Consider the following 12562-nt stretch of genomic DNA (forward strand, 5'->3'; position numbering starts at 1 on the left):
ATTGATTTAAAAGCAACAAACCAGTTCATAAATATCCTGGCAAAAAACAGATTGAGCTATTTAAAGTGTTACGGTTAGTTAATGAATTGAGAGAATTACTTTGGTAGATATGGGAAGAAATTGAGATTAAGTATACAGTTGAAGTTATTCAATTTGTATTATAAGAACATAAGAAATAGGAGCAGGAGTAGGCCATACGGCCCCTCGAGCTGATCTGATCATGGACTCAGGTCCACTTCCCTGCCGGCTCCCCATAACCCCTTATCCCCTTATCGTTTAACAAACTGTCTATTTCTGTCTTAAATTTATTCAATGTCCCACAGCTTTCTGAGGCAACGAATTCCACAGATTTACAACATTCTGAGAGAAGAAATTTCTCCTCATCCCAGTTTTAAATGGGTGGCCCCTTATTCTAAGATTATGCCCTCTAGTTCTAATCTCGCCTATCAGTGGAAACATCCTCTCTGCATCCACCTTGTCAAGCCCCCTCATAATCTTCTACATTTCGATAAGATCACCTCTCATTCTTCTGAATTCCAACGAGTAGAGGCCCAACCTACTCAACCTTTCCTCATAAGTAAATCCCTTCATCTCCGGAATCAACTTAGTGAACCTTCTCTGAACTGCCTCCAAAGCAAGTATATCCTTTTGTAAATATGGAATCCAAAACTGCACGCAGTATTCCAGGTGTGGCCTCACCAATACCCTGTATAACTGTAGCAAGACTTCCCTGCTTTTATACTCCATCCCCTTTGCAATAAAGGCTAAGATTCCATTGGCCTTCCTGATCACTTGCTGTACCTGCATACTATCCTTTTGTGTTTCATGCACAAATACCCCCAGGTCCTGCTGTACCGCAGCACTTTGCAATCTTTCTCCATTTAAATAATAACTTGCTCTTTGATTTTCTTCTGCCAAACATTTTCTCCCTCACATTTTCCAACATTGTACTCCATCTGCCAAATTGTTGCCCACTCACTTAGCCTGTCTATGCCCTTTTGCAGATTTTTTTGTGTCCTCCTCACACATTGCTTTTCCTCCCATCTTTGTATCATCAGCAAACTTGGCTACGTTACACTCAGTCCCTTCTTCCAAGTCGTTAATATAGAATGTAAATAGTTGGGGTCCAGCACTGATCCATGCGGTACCCCACTAGTTACTGATTGCCAACCAGAGAATGAACCATTTATCCCGACTCTCTGTTTTCTGTTAATTCAATTGACTTTATGCCAAAAATGCCTCCTGTTGAATATGCTTTGAAAATTTGCCACTTTATTCAAACCTCTTGATTTGAATAATTAGTTAATTCAAATTTCAATTCCCACTTTGTGGGTTGTGACCAATAAAACTTGCTATTTAAGGTGAACTCAGCCTGGTTCAAGCAGGATCAGCAGCTAACCTTTCTAGGCTATCTGACCTTTTCATGCTGGAAAAGGTGAATAGATTTGGCAAAGTATTGAAGCTGATCCTGTTTCTGCATTGCGGATTGTAATTATTAATATGATCCGGAAGCAGGCATTTGATGTAAAGATCATTGCTGTCCATCATTGAAAATCATCTTTGGTAGTCTTTACACATTTAAACTGCTGACTGGTTGACACAGTCAGTCTTGTTAATTTCACTTCACACCTTATTGAAGTTGCAACTTGTTATTTTATCTCGTTTTGTTTTTCTTTTCTACTCAAAAAAAAACCATACTAGTCCGATGAGAGCAGGGCATTCTGTAGCACCTGTCCTGTTGCAATGTCTAATATTTGAGGTAATTCAAATGACTACAGGTAGCAAAGAATTCAATTCTGAAAAGAAATGGAATGATATTCACACATTCTGCCATGTTGACAGTATAATACAGGTACAATGTCCCGAATCCGGCAACCTCGGAACCGAGGCCGTGCTGGTTTTCAGGTTTTTCCTGATTGCGGAGAAGAAAATCCGACGTCCCGAATCCGGCAACCTCTGGGCCGAGGCTGTGCCGGTTTTCGTATTTTTCCGGATTTCAGGTTAGACATTAAAACAGTAGGAGAGTCAGACTGGGTCGAGTCACACGTGGGTTGGGGTCGAGGGTCATTCAGCAAGTCTTGGACTGATCACACGTTGGACAACTCCATCTGCAATGCGCTTTTCTAAAAAAATGTCGGTTTTCGGAATTCCGGATTCGGGACGTTATACCTGTATCATCAATGATGAGCAGATGACTCCACAGCACCAATAGGACAGGGAACCAAATCTTCTTGTGGCACGTCGAAAGTTCTGAAGAACTGCCATTTCTATATGGCATCTTAAGCTTACACATGGAGATTAGAAAAAGAAAAACATTTAGGGAGTGTGATCCAGTCAGTCAATTTCAATGTGAGATGACATATTTGTTTGAAAGGCTTTGTGAACACCTTAAATTCAAGTCAATACATTTTCTATTTCAATACCTCCAAGAAAATTGGATGTAATATGTGATTGTTAGTGGAGCTATATATTTTGGTAAGTACTTATAATTTCAACTACCTCAAACTTTTGCATCCAGTAGATTGCACTACACTCAGTTTTCCAGGTACTAATGCAGATGGTTTCTCTTTGTAGATGCTGAGTGGAACAGTCAACGTAGGCAGTATGGACTGTCAGAAGCACTATTCTCTGTGTCAAAAACAAAATGTGCAGGCCTACCCAGAGATCCGACTCTACCCTCTAAACACTAATAATGCTTACAAGTACCAGTATGTATTTTAAAAACTTATTTTGTTGTTTCTTTTTAACTATTTAATTCATAGTTAAGTTAATTTCTTACAGAGACCTTTCATTGTTACTTACATGAGAGTTGCAATCCCGAATCCTTATTTTTTCCGATTTTCTAAAACCGTTTTCCCTAACTTTGGACTCCTGCTAACTTTAGGCATGTGCTGACCATGTTTTACATATCTAATTGCCTATCAAAATAATAATAAATCTATAAGGAGAACTGGGTAGCACAGTGGATTAGTACATCTTTTACTTCTGGAAAATTAATTTAAATCCAACTTGGAGCAATGGGGTTGAAAATGTACTTTCTGTGGTGGTTGTAAGGGTCTTGGTGCATTGAGTTTAGGACGGTCTTAATCTATCTTCGTGTGGGTGCAAGTCCAGAAACAAAACTGTCACAATTCAGCACAAAATTCATATTCTCACTCAAAGACCATAAGATTGGTTGCGGTTGGAAATAGAGATGCTGGACTGATGCAGTATTTTTGTACTAATGAGATTGCGTCAGAATAAGCTTTACTGACCAGTAAACATTTATCTAGTAGGGGGAGTTAAAGGCAAGGTCAAATAGAACCAGTTTTGAAAATAATGGGAAAGGTGGCCAAGTAGAATTGAATAGAGCTTTCCAGACGGCAGAAGCCAGTGGAGGTTAAAGAAGATGGGATGATCGGAGTGTCGAATTTAGTGCGAGTGAGGACATGGACTACAACTCTTTCGGTGAATTGAAGATTTTAAATGGTTGCTGCGGGAAGGTCAGCTAGAGAGCCATTGGAAAAGTCAAGCCTTGGAGTAATTCAGGTATGGACTAGGGTTTCGTCAGTAGATGAGAGAAATAGAGCAGAGACAGGAAATATTTTGGAGGTGTAAGAAAGCAGTTTTAATGATGGAGCAATGTCAAGGAGAAAGTTGAGCTTAGGGTTGTGCAAGACACCATATCTGAGTCAGCTTGAGATGGTCGCCGGGCCAGTTGATAGTTTTGAGACCAGGGGCTTGGGAGGTGCTGATAGAAGCTGAAGAGCATCGCCTTGGTTTTGGCAATATTCCAGCAGGAGAAGGTTTTGGCTTATCTGGGCACTGATATCAGACAATTTCCGTGTTAATCAAAGTCATAAATTACATCTTCTGTGACTGGTGTACTATCATTCCTCATCCTTCTTGGCCTCTCTGCAACCTTTGACATGGTTGACGACAATATCCTCCTCTCCTTTGTCCAGCTGACTGGGACTGCCCTCGCCTAGTTCAACCCTTGCCTATCCAGTCGTAGACCAGAGAATACCCTGCAATGGCTTCTCTTCCTGCCCGCACACACCGTTACCAGTGGCATCCCGAAGAATCTATCCTTGGACGACTCCTATTTCGTTGCCCTCCGGCGACATCATCCAAACACATGACGTTAGATTGCATATATATACTGACGGCACCCAGCTCTACCTCACCACCACCTTTCGCGAGCCTTCCACTGCCTCTGTATTGGCAGACTGCTCATCAGACATCCAATCCTGGATGATCCGCAATGTCTTATTTCCTATTTGACCCTAAGCTGAGCTTCTGACCCTAAATCCTCTGCATCACGAAGTCTACCTGCTTCCACTTCCATAGTATTACCCGTCTGTGCCCCTGCCACAGCCCAACTATGATGAAACCCTCATCCATGCTTTGTTACCTTTAGGCATGATTATTCCAATGCATCTTATCCAGCCTCCTGTCTTTCTCCTTCCATAAATTTGAGCTCATCCAAAACTCTGCTGACCGTATGCTAACCTGCATCAAGTCCAGTTTACCTAGCACCCCTGTGCGCATTGGCTCCCATTGCGCCAATGCCTCGATTTTAAAATTCTCATCCTCTTATTCAAATCCCTCCATGGCCTCGCCCCCTTCCTTTTTCTGTAAGGCAGGCCTTGAAGGTAGAGGAAGCCGTGTTCTGAGAAGTCTAGAGTCAGAAAGCAGAGTCTGCGAGGAGGCAGGAGAAAGTCCAGGATCTGTGAGGAAATTTGGAAAAGATCCAAGGTTAGCATAGAGGGATTGGAGGTCAGGAGAGGAACTATTAACTGCAGAGTTTTGGAGCAGATCTGCAGTCTGCAAGACGTTCTTAATATAGGAGGGATGAATGTAATGAAATATGAGGGCAGATCTCTGGGATAAAGTTGAGCGAATTTAGCTTTAGCAGACACTGGTGCAGTTCCTCATCTGGGAAAGTTCATGGCATGAGTAAACTTTGGCAGAAACACTTTTTTGAAAGGAAACCTTCAAAGCCCAATTAAGCAATGTCCCTGTTATGTATTTAACCCCTTGCAACCTGTATTACACTATCACCAGAAGGCCTACCTGTTGGAGTCCCAAGGGATCCCAGCATCCCTTGGAAGCACGGTATATAAGCAGGCCATCCACCAAGTACCTGCACTCTGGAGTCTCATTAAAGGAGCTAAGGTCACACTTGCTCATTGTACACAGTACTCAGTTTCATCCTTTATTATGAGCTTATCAGTTAGCGATGAGGTAACGAACAACTGTGCGAAAATGCAAAGAACAGTTGGTATCCTGGAGAAGTTCTCAGAAGGGGACGATTGGGAGGCCTTGGTGGAGAGACTCGACCAATACTTTGTGGCCAACGAGCTGGAAGGGGATGAGAACGCTGCCAAACGAAGGGCAATCCTCCTAACTGTCTGTGGGGCAACAACCTATGGCCTCATGCAGAATCTCCTAGCTCTGGCAAAACCAATAGCTAAATCTTATGAAAAATTGTGTACGCTGGTCTGGGAGCACCTAAATCCTAAGGAAAGTGTTTTGATGGCGAGATATCAGTTCTACACGTGTCAACGATCGGAGGACCAGGAACTGGCGAGCTATGTCGCCGAACTAAGGACATTGTGAATTTGAGGGATTCCTAGAACAAATGCTCAGAGACTTTTTTGTACTGGGCATTTGCCATGAGGCAATCCTTCGCAAACTGTTAACCATTGAAACTCGGAATCTAAGTAAAGCTATAACGATAGCCCAGGCATTTATGTCCACCAGCGACAACACCAAACAGATTTCGCAGAGTAAAGAAGTTTCGGCCAGTACTGTGAACAAAGTAACGTCGTTTCCGAACAGGAATATACATGGCAGAACGTACATGCCGGCTGCTGCTGCCCGACTTCGGATGACCCAGAGTCCGCCATCAATCGTTAATGCGAGGCAGTTAACACCTTGTTGGCATTGTGGAGGTGATCATCGGCCCCATCAATGTCACTTCAAGTACTATGCGTGCAATGGTTGCAGAACAATGGGACACCTCCAGCGAATGTGCAGGTGAGCTGCAAATCCTGCAAACCACCACGTTGCAGAGGAAGATCGATCCACTGTGGATCAAACTGAATTGGAGACTCAAACCGAGGAGGCAGAAGTATACGGGGTACACACATTCACCACGAAATGTCCACCTGTTGAAAGTTGAACTGAATGGTATTCCAGTATCAGTGGAACTGGACACGGGTGCGAGTCAGCCCATAATGAGTAAAAAGGCCTTCGACAGGCTGTGGGGCAACAAGGCACACAGGCCCAAGCTCAGCCCCATTCACACAAAACTAAGGACTTACACCAAGTAACTAATCCCTGTAATTGGCACTGCAGAGGTCAGAGTCTCCTATGATAGAGCAGTACATTAACTCCCGCTGTGGATTGTGCCAGGGGATGGCCCCACATTGTTTGGCAGAGGCTGGCTGGGAAAAATCCGCTGGAACTAGAAATGACATCCGAGCGCTCTCATCCATCAACGATGTCTTATGTGCCCAGGTTCTGAGCAAGTTTCCCTCATTGTTCAAGCCAGGCATTGGAAGCTTCTCGGGGGCGAAAGTGCAGATCAACTTGGTTCCCGGTACACGATCCATCCACCACAAGGCACGGGCGGTACCGTATATGATGCGTAAGAAAGTGGAAATTGAGCTGGACAGGCTACAGCGAGAAGGCATCATCGCGCCAGTGGAATTCAATGAATGGGCTAGTCCGATTGTCCCGGTACTTAGAGGACGGCACGGTCAGAATTTGTGGGGACTATAAAGTAACAATTAACCGTTTTTCACGACCGGACCAGTACCTGCTACCCAAGGCAGACGACCTATTTGCGATCCTGGCTGGAGGGAAGACGTTCACCAAGCTGGACCTGACCTCAGCCTACATGACGCAGGAGCAGGAGGAGTCTTCGAAAGGCCTCACCTGCATCAACAAAGGTCTGTTCATCTATAACAGATGCCCTTTCGGGATTCGGTCGCCCGCGGCAATCTTCCAATGGAACATGGAGAGCCTGCTAAAGTCGGTTCCTCGCACCGTGGTTTTCCAGGACGACATACTGGTTACAGGTTGGGACACCATCAAACACTTGCAGAACCTGGAAGAGGTTCTTAGTCGGTTGGATCATGTGGGGCTCAGGTTGAAACGCACGAAGTGTGTTTTCCGGGCGCAGGAGGTCGAGTTCTTGGGAAGAAGAATTGCAGCAGACCACATCAGACCCACCGACGCCAAGACGGAGTCCATCAAGTACGTGCCGAGACCACAGAATGTGACGGAGCTGCGGTCGGTCCTGGGACTCCTTAACTATTTCAGTAATTTCCTACCTGGGTTAAGCACCCTGCTAGAACCCCTACAAGCGCTACTGCACAAGGGAGATGACTGGGTATGGGGGAATTCACAGGAGGCTGCCTTTCAGAAAGCCAGAAATCTGTTGTGTTCAAACAAACTGCTTGTCCTGTATAACCCTTGTAAAAGATTAGTACTGGCTTGCGATGCGTCGTCATATGGGGTCGGTTGTGTGTTACAACAGGCTAACGAATTGGGGATTTTGCAACCGGTCACTTATGCGTCCAGGGGTTTGTCCAAGGCCGAAAGGACCTACAGAATGAGTGAAAAAGAGGCTCTGGTGTGCGTTTACGGGTAAAACAAAAATGCACCAGTACTTATTTGGCCTCAAGTTTGAGCTTGAAACTGACCACAAGCCGCTCATATTGCTGTTCTGAAAGCAAAGGGATTAACACCAATGTCTCTCCAAAGATGGGTGCTCACGCTGTCGGCATACAACTATGTAATCCGCCACAGACCGGGCACAGAGAACTGCGCAGATGCTTTCAGTCGGTTGCCATTGCCCACCACTGGGGTAGAAATGGCACAGCCAGCGGATTTGCTCATAGTCATGGAGGCATTTGAGAACGAGAAGTCCCCTGTCACGGCCCGCCAGATCAGGACCTGGACCAGCCAGGATCCTTTACTGTCCTTGGTAAAAAAAACTCTGTCCTCCATGGGAGCTGGTCCAGCATCCCAGCGGAGATGCAGGAGGTGATTAAGCCGTTCTATAGGCGCAAAGACGAAATGTCCCTGCAGGCGGACTGTCTGTTGTGGGGCAATCACGTGGTCTTGCCCAAGAAAGGCAGAGATACGTTCATTTGTGAACTGCACAGCACCCACCCAGGCATTGTAATGATGAAAGCCATAGCCAGATCCCATGTATGGTGGCCCGGCATCGACTCAGATTTAGAGTCATGCCTGCGCCAGTGCAACACTTGCTCTCAGCTGAGCAATGCACCCAGAGAGGCACCGCTACGTTTGTGGTCGTGGCCCTCCAAACCGTGGTCGAGGATCCACGTGGACTATGCGGGCCCATTTCTAGGCAAAATGTTTTTGGTTGTCATGCACGCTTACTCAAAATGGATTGAATGTGCGATAATGTCTGTAAGCACGTCCACAGCCACTATTGAAAGCCTACGAGCCATGTTTGCCACGCATGGCCTGCCTGATGCCCTGGTCAGCGACAATGGGCCGTGTTTCACCAGTGCTGAATTCAAGGAATTCATGACCCGCAATGGGATCAAGCATGTCACATATGCCCCGTTCAAGCCTGCATCCAATGGCCAGGCAGAACGGGCAGTTCAGACCATCAAGCAAAGCGTGAAACGTGTGTCGGAAGGCTCCCTGCAGACCCGGCTGTCCCAAGTGCTGTTCAACTACCGCACCAGACCCCACTCACTCACCTGAGTTCCTCCAGCCGAGCTGCTCATGAAAAGGGCGCTCAAAACAAGGCTCTCTCCTGTCTACCCTGATCTCTATGATCACGTGGAGGGCAGGCGGCATCAACAAAGTGTGTACCATGACCGTGCAAATTTGTCACGCGATATTGAGATCAATGATCCTGTGTTTGTACTCAATTATGGAAATGGTCCCAAATGGCTCGCTGGCACGATCACAGCCAAAGAGGGGAATAGGGTGTTTCAGGTCAAATTGGCCAATGGACTAACGTACAGAAAACATTTGGACCAAATCAAATTGCGGTTCACCAACAGCTACGAACAAACCGAAGAAGACACCACCAACTTTGACTCTCCAACACAAACACAAGTGGCATCATGGTTGACCACGAAGCCGAACTTACCATCCCCAGTAGCCTGGCAAAGCCGGCTGCCCAGCAGCCCAGTGAAGAACTAACCAACTTACCCACACCCACATTTGTACCGAGACGATCGGCAAGGGAGCGAAAAGCCCCAGATCATCTAACCTTGTAAATAAGTGTACTATTGATTTTCATGGGGGAGTGATGTTATGTATTTAACCCCTTGCAACCTGTATTACACTACTACCAGAGAGCCTACCTGTTGGAGTCCCAAGGGATCCCAGCATCCCTTGGGAGCACGGTATATAAGCAGGCCACCCACGAGGTACCTGTACTCTGGAGTCTCATTAAAGGAGCTAAGGTCACACTTACTCATTGTACACAGTACTCGCAGTTTTATCCTTTATTGTGATCTTGTCAGTCTTCACTAAGGTGCGCAGCCACGCACCAATCGGGAGGTCCCGCACAGGCCGCTTACTGGGGCCGAAATTCACTCCCGCCCGAAATGAGGCGCACTTAGCGTGTTTCAGCTGTTTTCACCGCCACGGTGGATGAGGTGGCCTCTTGCGCGAAATTAAGCTCTTTGTCTTTTTTTTCCAGCAAACATAGCGGGGGCGGGCGCAAAGTGTCTGTCAAAGTGGGGGGGGCGGGCGGAGTGTCCGCCGCTGTCAGTCATCAGTGTGGCACTGATGACTTTTTCACGCTGGCGCGTCACCACGTCTCTCCCCTTCACTTAAAGGGGAGAACCTCTGCGAGCTCTGCGAATCTTTCAGTTAGGTCCACTGGGCCACCAGGGAGCGTTTCGGCTGGGCCAGCGGCCTGGCACCCAAGAGGGGGGTGCCAGGCTGCTTGTTGCCGGTCCAGCTGAATCTGTGTGCACAATTGTCGGGCCGACCTGGCAATTGGCCGACAAAAAAAAATAAAATGCCGGCCGCGGCAGTACACCCTCTCCTTTAATGGTGGCCGCACCGCCATTTTACACACAGTGCAGCGACAGAAAAAACTGTCGGGGCACCGCATGGCTGCTGCTGCTTTCCGGCAGTAACGGGCCTTATCGGGAGGCTGGATTTCGGCCCCACTGGCTGCTGCCGCTGGAAAAGATACCATGCATGCACGGCCGCACAACAAATTTAAAGGGACCACGCACGATAAAAGAATTGGAGAGAACATTGCGTCAAACATAAATTGTCCAGCACCTAATAGCGGAACAATTTCTGATAACTGAATAATTAAAACAGTGTGAACTCGTTAATCTACATCATCTTGCTTCCATCCTTTAGTTTAGGTTACAACTTCTAACAGTTTCTTATTTCTCCCCACAGTAGCTATACTGGTTGGTCCAGGAATGCGCAGTCACTTGGGTCGTGGGCCCTGGGGTAAGTTTCTATGTTTCGGTTAAATGTTAAGAGATACAGGCTCATTTCAAAAATAGAGTTCAAACATTCAAATACTTAACTGTCAGTGAAAACTGGCCAAGCTCGCAGTTATCCTCAAGGGAGTGATTTTTAAAATTAAAGATAATACAGGTATATTTAAATTAATTTTAAAAATCAGATACTTTTAATAAGAACATAAAGAACAAAAGAAATAGGAGCAGGAGTAGGCCATTTCGTCCCTCGAGCCTGCTCCGCCATTCAGTAAGATCATGGCTGATCTGATCATGGACTTGGCTCCACTTCCCTGCCCGCTCCCCATAACCCTTTACTCCCTTAACGCTCAAAAATCTGTCTATCTCCATCTTAAATATATTCAATGACCCAGCCTCCACAGCTCTCTGGGGCAGAGAATTCCATAGATTTACAATCCTCTGAGAGAAGAAATTCCTCCTCATCTCAGTTTTAAGACTATGTCCCGTAGTTTTAGTTTCCCCTATGAGTGGAAGTATCCTCTCTGCATCCACCTTGTCGAGCCCCCTCATTATCTTATATGTTTCAATAAGATCACCCCTCATTCTTCTGAACTCCAATGTGTATAGGCCCAACCTACACAACCTATCCTCATAAGTCAACCTCCTCATCTCCGGGAATCAACCTTGTAAACCTTCTTCTCTTAAAAGTTTCCAATGCAAGTATATCCTTGCTTAAATACAGAGATCAAAACTGTATGCCGCACTCCAGGTGTGGCCTCACCAATACCCTGAATAGTTGTAGCAGGACTTCTCTGCTTTTATACTCTCTCCCCCTTGCAATAAAGGCCAACATTCCATTTGCCTTCCTGATTACTTGTTGTACCTGCATACTAACTTTTGTGTTTCATGCACAAGGGCCCCCAAGTCTCTCTATATGGCAGCACTTTGCAATTTTTCTCCATTTAAATTATAATGTGCTTTTCTATTATTTCTGCCAAAGTGGATAACCTCACATTTTCCCACATTATACTCCATCTGCCACATTTTTGCCCACTCACTTAGCCTTTGCAGATTTTTTGTGTCCTCCTCACAATTTGCTTTCCCACCTAGCTTTATATCATCAGCAAACTTGGCTACAATACACTCGGTCCCTTCATCCAAGTCATTAATACAGATTGTAAATAGTTGAGGACCCAGCATCGATCCCTGCGACACCCCACTAGTCACTGTTTGCCAATCGGAAAATGACCCATTTATCCCGATATCTGTTTTCTGTTAGTTAGCCAATCCTCTATCCATGCTAATATATTACCCCCAACCCCGTGAGCGTTTATCTTGTGCAGTAACCTTTTATGTGGCCTTCTGGAAATCTAAATACACTGGTTCCTACATCCACTAGTTCCCACTGATCCACCCTGCTCATTACATCCTCAAAGAACTCCAGCAAATTTGTCAAACATGAGTTCCCTTTCATAAAACCATGCTGACTCTGCTTGATTGAATCATGCTTTTCCAAATGTCCCGATACTGCTTCTTTAATAATGGACTCCATCATTTTCCCAACGACAGATGTTAGGCTAACTGGTCTCTAATTTCCTGCTTTTTGTCTGTTTCCTTTTTTTAAAAAGGGGCGTTACATTTGCAGTTTTCCAATCTGCTGGGACCACCCCAGAATCCAGGGAATTTTGGTGGATTACAATCAATGTATCCACTATCTGTGCAGCCACTTCTCTTAAGACCCTAGGATGTAAGGCATCAGGTCCAGGGGTCTTGTCCGCCTTTAGTCCCATTATTTTACCTAGTACTACTTCATTAGTGATAGTGATTGTATTAAGTTCCTCCCTATCTATAGCCCCTTGATTATCCACTATTGAGATGTTTTTAGTGTCTTCTACCGTGAAGACAGATACAAAGTATTTGTTCAACATAAAAACATAGAAAATAGGTGCAGGATTAGGTCATTTGGCCCTTCAAGCCTGCACCACCATTCAATATGATCATGGCTGATCATGCAACTTTAGTACCCCATTCCTGCTTTCTCTCCACACCCCTTGATCCCTTTAGCCGTAAGGACCACATCTAACTCCCTTTTGAATATATCTAACGAACTGGCCTCAACAACGTTCTGT

General features: G+C 45.6%; 1 protein-coding gene across 3 annotated transcripts in view; it reads left to right on the forward strand.

Annotated features, from left to right (window-relative positions):
• dnajc10 (DnaJ (Hsp40) homolog, subfamily C, member 10) overlaps positions 1-12562 on the forward strand; it is a 104549-nt gene that overhangs the window by 70367 nt on the left and 21620 nt on the right. For all 3 annotated transcript variants that reach the window (XM_070875815.1, XM_070875814.1, XM_070875816.1), the window contains 2 exons: positions 2575-2708; positions 10408-10461. In XM_070875815.1, the coding sequence (XP_070731916.1) occupies positions 2575-2708; positions 10408-10461 (188 nt within the window). The remainder of the gene's footprint in view (positions 1-2574; positions 2709-10407; positions 10462-12562) is intronic.

Source organism: Pristiophorus japonicus, chromosome 3 (genome assembly GCF_044704955.1).
Source record: "Pristiophorus japonicus isolate sPriJap1 chromosome 3, sPriJap1.hap1, whole genome shotgun sequence".
NCBI classification, from domain to species: Eukaryota; Metazoa; Chordata; class Chondrichthyes; family Pristiophoridae; genus Pristiophorus; species Pristiophorus japonicus.